Source organism: Saccostrea cucullata, unplaced genomic scaffold (assembly GCF_032062105.1).
Source record: "Saccostrea cucullata isolate Sc308-1 unplaced genomic scaffold, CSIRO_AGI_Scuc_v1 ctg20090, whole genome shotgun sequence".
NCBI classification, from domain to species: domain Eukaryota; kingdom Metazoa; phylum Mollusca; class Bivalvia; order Ostreida; family Ostreidae; genus Saccostrea; species Saccostrea cuccullata.
In genome coordinates, this window is record NW_026938748.1 from 1 (window position 1) to 6,622 (window position 6,622).

Here is a 6,622-nt window from a genome sequence, read left to right on the forward strand (position 1 = left end):
GATAAAGACAACTAGGATACCTTTTATTTTAAAAAGAATATCTTTGACAAATTACATTTCTCTATGTGTTATATACTTTCGTTTCAGATAGCCTGTACTGTCTTTCTTGTACGGAGAGCGTATCTCCCAGACACTGTCATCAGATTCAGAAGTGTGATGTCGGAGAAGTGAGATTTCCATTCTATGAATTATAATATTTTCGACAACTCTGTATCATGAATACCACACTAAGTATACAATTGTCTGAATTTTTGTTTTAGACTTGTTTCACCCGAAAGTACACCACAATAAACGGAGTGACAGTTTACGACAGCAGCTGTACCCATCAATCAGTGAGTAGCATTCACAATGCAACCTAAATGGAAAGATATTTCTAAAATTAAAGATTAAAATCAAGTTATTAAAGTTATAAAATAATTAGGAAAACACTATATGCCAATTACCAGATGTTGTTCCAGATATTTTTTGCTTTTTTAAGTTAAGAATTTAAACTGATTTCTTAGGATGTCCAGTGAATGAAAAGAGTAGATCTTTAGAGTATTTTTAAATAGGCCTTCTACGCTAAAACAATCAAGTACAATCAAGTGGCTTTGTCCGATTTTAATCTAATTGCCATATGGGACCCCGAAAAAATTAAAAAAGGTATTCATTAAAATATTATTCAGATGAAACAGAATCATAAATGTAGGTATTCTGTAGATGTGTCCAGACAATATTAGCACGACACCGGCCGGCGACCCTCTGTCTGTCACGAACAATTCAGATTGCGTTGAATGTTGCCAGACGGATGCGTGTAACAGCCATGGTTGCGGATCACAGGGTATGATGTTACTGCTAATTTCATGCAATTCAAACAAGAATACATATTATACTTTCATGTAAATTAGTTGAATCTGATTGGTCGAGAAACTTTTGCTAAAAAACACTATTACTTCCTGAATAATCAAGCCACGCCCTCCAGCGTAGCAACAGTCAACACTGCTTGACGACGGGTGATATTCCAAAAAAAGCGACTGCGCAGAAGTTATGCGCTTGCGGTTCACTGTTATATGTATTTGTATAAAACATTCAGTATAATATAATAAATATTGCATGTAGTTGAGTGTAACATTGAAAATTTTCACCCCTCGAAAACCATTGTCAACCTCGGCTGCGGCTCGATTGACAATGGTTTTCTTGGGGTGAAAATTTTCAATGTTACACTCAACTACATGCAATATTTATGTAATATTTTTTAATGTTATTCTTAAAATAGATTTATATTGCCTTTGTTGATGTATACATCCCCAGATTATCCTGCCATACGAGGTCCCCTATGCTTTAACTGTGGACAGATTTCCGACCCTACGCTGTGTCACAGAGCAGTTGTATGCGCTCCTGATCAGGTAAGAACTGTTTCACGGTTTCTCTCTCAAAAGATTGAGGTTTTAGCTCACCTGATTCGAAAGCTCAAGAATGTTCGTCGTTCCTCTACCGTGTGTCGTCTGTAAGCGTGTTTTCGGTTTTGATTTCTCCAAAACCAGGTAGTGGACCAATTTCTGACAATCTTTCCCCCAAAGCAACGTAGGTTGAATGGACTTCTGATCTCGAATACTGTTCGTTATCTCGACATTTTTCATTTCTTCAAAGAAAGATACTAGTCTCTCAAGGGCTGATAATTTGAATTTGTGAAATTTTCTGGCAACTTCAACAATTTTCTTTTCACAAACCACTGTGCCATAAAGTGGAACTTAAATATAATGGGTTTTTAAACAGTGTAGATTTAAATATGTGAATTCAATCCATACCCCTGGGGTCAGGATTAGAATAGGGCTTTACCAGGGGATCAGTTACATGATGAAAAGATTACGATGTGGATAAGAAAGACAAAAGATGGAGGCCAGGCCTTATCTTGGAGAGAACTTCTCAAGCCAAACATGCAGAGATGATACTTGGATGTATCTAAAGCGGTGTGTTAGAAAAGGAAACATCAATGCAGTGTTACAAACCAAGACGTCTAAGAGGAGAACTTTTGGACGGTTTCGCACATTTCCCCGAATATGGTTAATATCTTCAGATTGAAGACAATGCACCCAACTATTTAAGGTCCTCCGATCCTCGGGTCTTAAAAATAAGGTACTTGGTAATTAAAAATCTTAACAAGAATGTTTTCGATTTCTCAAATTGATGTGTTTTTACCAATCGTTGTATGACATCACATTTCACTTCTATTTGCATTTATCACGCTAAAAACGTTGGTATCAAAGACCAGATTAAAAGATATTCGATTTCTCTTAGAATACATTATTTTGTTTGGTACCTCAAGGGGTACAATTATCAAATGACCACTTAAAACACGATCTAATTGACAAGTTAATCCGATCAAATTTAATAGAATACTCGGAAGGGAAATTATCTTTTGTCCTCATGTTCTCTACAATTTGAACAAATTCCAGGGGTTGTCTGTCGAAATCGAATAGATATCTCGCTGCTTTTCTGTTCATTCACCTGACAAAGCTTATTCTTCTTTTTAAAAAAACCCAAGAATCTAATTTATCTGTCCACCATGTTTTTACCATCAGTGATCTTTTTTTTAACTCAGTATCTTTTGCGCCAGCAATAACCATTGTTTTATCAACTACGGATCCACCAGAACTTCTCAATAGCTGTAAATACCGAATATACATGAAGGCTCCGCACTAAGGAATACATGATGAACAGGACGTTTATTGTGTACATAGATTCTACCTTACAGGTGTGCTTTATGCGTTTCATTTTCTCTCTTCAACATTTCTTTATTTAAAGCAAAGATTATTTTTTTACGCAAACATGTTAGATTTCATAATTTATATATTTATTCCATGCAGATGACTAAAGATTGCATCCAAAAACCAAGCTAAATTGTAAAATCCAAAAAGTAAAAGTTTTTAAATGAAAAAAGATACATGTATATAAAAACTTACTTTGCTTGATGTACAACATTTGATTTTGACAGGTCTGTCATATTCAAGAAAATAACGAGTTTGGCGATACTTTTTATACAACAAGCTGTATTAATAAACATGTAAGTCTCAGACAATGTTTTTTAATGATCATAATGATCTGTTAATTCGGAAAGATTATAAAAGTAAGGACTCTTTTTCTTGATGTACATTAAAATAATCTAAGAATTTATTTACCATATTAATTAACTACTGAATTAATGCTATTTTGATAAGGAATGTAACATTGGAAGTGGTTCAATCTTTGGAAAGAGATCCGAGAAAAGTGTATGTAACCACTGCTGCTCAACAGATCTCTGTAACAATAAATGTATGTTAATTATATTAATACGAACTGTTTTGAAATGCGTATTTTTTTAAATATATGAAAGGTGTTTTAGTATTCAAGTAATGTGTAAAGTTTTCAACTGATGTACATTTGGGAATGTGAATTTTCCACTTTATTGACCTTTAGCTTACTGAAATTCGGAAATAAAAATTTGTTTTAATGAACGAAAAAAATTGATTATTTTAAATCTAAATTTCTTTAAAAAAAATTATATATTCAAAATATTTGCAGGTGGAGACGGAATTCAGATCAGCACGTCTCCCACGACAGGTAAGCGGGAAATTCATGCAGTATTCCAATTTGACAAAAATGTAAACACTATGTTTTGGACGATGACGCATTCCTTCCAGGAACCGCCCCGTTTGATTGCTGGGACGTGTATCAGAGTGGGTGGACAGAGTCAGGTGTGTACATTATCTTCCCCTGGAGGGACCCGTCGCGTCCTTTGGAGGTGTTCTGTAACATGGAGATCCCTCCCGGAGGATGGACGGTGAGCGATTTTCAACCTGCAGCCTTATACATGTAACTGTCCTCATTCTTCTTCGGATTGACCTGTATAAAACTGTCGTCTATATTTTTTACATTACTTAATTCACAGGTGTTTCAAAAACGTTTCGATGGCTCAGTTTCCTTTAACAGAACATGGGCAGAATACCAAAACGGTTTTGGAAGTGCTCGGTCTGAATACTGGCTAGGTATGCTGAACACGTTTGACATGTATGATATTCACTCTGATACACACATTTTAAAATAACGGAGAGATATCGATGTCTGTTTAGAAAATCGACAGATTTTATCATTATCAATTAACTGTAGGCAACGAGATTTTACATACCTTGACCAAAAGAAATAACACTAGACTCCACATTATTATTAACTCTACGGAGGGACACTCTTGGTACGAAGATTATGGATCTTTTGCTGTGGATGACAAGTCAACTCGTTACAGACTTACACTAGGTGGTCCAGCTAATGGAACCGCAGGTAAAGGAGAATTTAATCTTAAGGTGGCCCGGGATATGCATATCAACAATTTGGTAAATGCATTTTTGTCTCTTTATCCAGATATGTACTGGTTTTATATTCATAAGAATTAGGAACTGCATAAATGTAATGTATACGATGTACTGGAGAAGTTCATTTAAAGACTAGATATTATAATATATTTACATTTCCAATAAATTTCCCCTATGATTCTTTACAAAAAAAAAATGCAGTATATTTTCTCATGAACTACATTAGGTATGTATCACGAATAAACATGAATATCTCCATTGTTACGTCATAATACCACTCTTGACGTCAAAAAATCAAAAATATAGTGCACACTGTTTTGTTTTAAAAATGAAAGTTGAACGGCGTAAATTTATGGCAAGTCATCAGAAAAATAATGTAAATATAAGAAATGAATTTAATTTTTTTTTCAGAGACCAGAAGAATAGATTCGTCCGTCGTCCGTCCGTCTGTCTGTCTGTCTGTCTGTCTGTAAACAATTTTTCAAAATGCTACTCCTCCTACAGTTTTGGTCCGATTTCAATATAACTTGGCACACAAGTAGACTACACTAAGATACATAATTTTTTGCATCGGTTTTTGATTTTGATGAACGGTGTTGCCGTGGTTACTAAAAATAGAAATTTCTGTGAAATTCTATCAAAATGCTACTCCTCCTACAGTTTTGGTCTGATTTCAATATAACTTGGCACAAAAGTAGACTACACTAAGATACATAATTCTGTGCAACGGTTTTTGATTTCGATGAACGGTGTTGCCGTGGTTACTAAAAATAGAAATTTCTTTGAAATTCTTTCAAAATGCTACTCCTCCTACAGTTTTGGTCCAATTTCAATACTACTTGGCACACAAGTAGACTACACTAGAATACATAATTCTGTGCATCGGTTTTTGATTTCGATGAACGGTGTTGCCGTGGTTACTAAAAATAGAAATTTCTGTGAAATTCTTTCAAAATGCTACTCCTCCTACAGATTTTGTCCGATTTCAATATAACTTGGCACACAAGTAGACTACACTAAGATACATAATTCTGTGCATCGGTTTTTGATTTCGATGAACGGTGTTGCCGTGGTTACTAAAAATAGAAATTTCTGTGAAATTCTTTCAAAATGCTACTCCTCCTACAGTTTTGGTCCAATTTCATTGTAACTTGGCACACAAGTAGACTACACTAAGATACATAATTCTGTGCATTGGTTTTTATTTTGATGAGTGGCAAGGATCATTTTTCTATTTATTGCTGATTTAAAGTCTCAAGTCCCAACTGCTACTTTTCTCTTCCTTTGTTTTAAGTATAAACCAGTAGAGCTACAGTCTCGACAGAGACTTCTGGTTTGAATTAAATTCATTTCTTAATTGCATTGCTTTATGGAGTTCACATACATGTATATTTTCTTGTATGAGCGAACACGATCATATATTCCATAATTACAGTATAAACTCTGATGTTGTTGTTTTCCTCATTGAAATAGGGGATATGATGATGGACAATTTAGGCCTACCACAGGCTAACCTTAGTGGTAAGATATTCTACACATCGGATCCTCCCTATAACGACAACCACAACTGTACCGCGCGGCTACACGGCGGTTGGTGGTTCGCGGCGTGTGACCTAGCCTTCCTGAACGGGCTGTATGGGAACGTGTCGTGGTGGAATCCATGGCACGGGCGGATTATGCAAGGAGACACCTTCCTGGCCAGTGAAATGTCATTTAACAGACGTCATATAACACTGTAGCAACACCTTTTCAAAAGATTATTTTTTGTGTATAATTATTTGATGGTATTTAGTAATTTTATTTATCTAGTATTGGTGTATATATATTTTTACATTAAATACTGAAATGTTTTACCTTTAAACTAAATTTCAGTAAATCGTCTTGACTTTATGCACAACAAAATAATAAATGCTATCTTTTCTGTAATCTTGCAAAACACCTCTACATTAACGTTAATTGTGTAGTTTTGTTCAAGTCTTTGTTTTTATTTCATATATAAACATTTGATCAAAAGGCGTTTAAAAGTCCTGTATCTGATGGCTAGGTAAAGTGAATAATATAAAGGGAAAGGGCGTCCACAAAACAATCTGTTCTCGATAAATAGACAGACCCTCTACAGAATGTTTATCATGATAAAGGTGTGCACCAAAGCCCTTTATTGGCGAAAACACAGTGTTGTTTCTTTAAACAGAAATATTTCAAAATTAAGTTTAAAAAACATTCATTGACTGATATGAAGATTTAACAAATTTTTATCTTTAAAATGAAGATTCGTTTTCTGTTCTTACGAGTAATGT

General features: G+C 34.7%; 2 protein-coding genes across 2 annotated transcripts; both read left to right on the forward strand.

Annotated features, from left to right (window-relative positions):
- The first annotated feature begins 79 nt into the window (after positions 1–79).
- On the forward strand, positions 80–3,613 carry LOC134251187 (uncharacterized). Its single transcript, XM_062733568.1, has 8 exons — positions 80–167; positions 261–332; positions 700–820; positions 1,291–1,385; positions 2,975–3,043; positions 3,198–3,291; positions 3,541–3,565; positions 3,601–3,613. Exons 3-8 carry the CDS (start codon positions 700–702, stop codon positions 3,611–3,613), a joined length of 417 nt encoding a protein of 138 aa, XP_062589552.1. The 5' UTR covers positions 80–167; positions 261–332.
- Positions 3,614–3,620: 7 nt separating this feature from the next.
- On the forward strand, positions 3,621–6,092 carry LOC134251185 (ficolin-1-like). The gene is made up of 4 exons (XM_062733567.1): positions 3,621–3,799; positions 3,908–4,004; positions 4,126–4,293; positions 5,799–6,092. The coding sequence occupies exons 1-4, from the start codon at positions 3,773–3,775 to the stop codon at positions 6,062–6,064; spliced, it is 558 nt and encodes a 185-aa protein (XP_062589551.1). The 5' UTR covers positions 3,621–3,772; the 3' UTR covers positions 6,065–6,092.
- The last annotated feature ends 530 nt before the right edge of the window (positions 6,093–6,622 follow it).

Coding starts and splice junctions, on each gene's coding strand:
- LOC134251187 (XM_062733568.1), top strand. CDS start 700: ATGTGTCCAGACAATATTAGCACGACACCGGCCGGCGACCCTCTGTCT. Junction 3,044..3,197: donor CAAGCTGTATTAATAAACAT/GTAAGTCTCAGA, acceptor TATTTTGATAAG/GAATGTAACATTGGAAGTGG. Junction 3,292..3,540: donor AGATCTCTGTAACAATAAAT/GTATGTTAATTA, acceptor AAATATTTGCAG/GTGGAGACGGAATTCAGATC.
- LOC134251185 (XM_062733567.1), top strand. CDS start 3,773: ATGGAGATCCCTCCCGGAGGATGGACG. Junction 3,800..3,907: donor TCCCTCCCGGAGGATGGACG/GTGAGCGATTTT, acceptor CTTAATTCACAG/GTGTTTCAAAAACGTTTCGA. Junction 4,294..5,798: donor TCCAGCTAATGGAACCGCAG/GTAAAGGAGAAT, acceptor TCATTGAAATAG/GGGATATGATGATGGACAAT.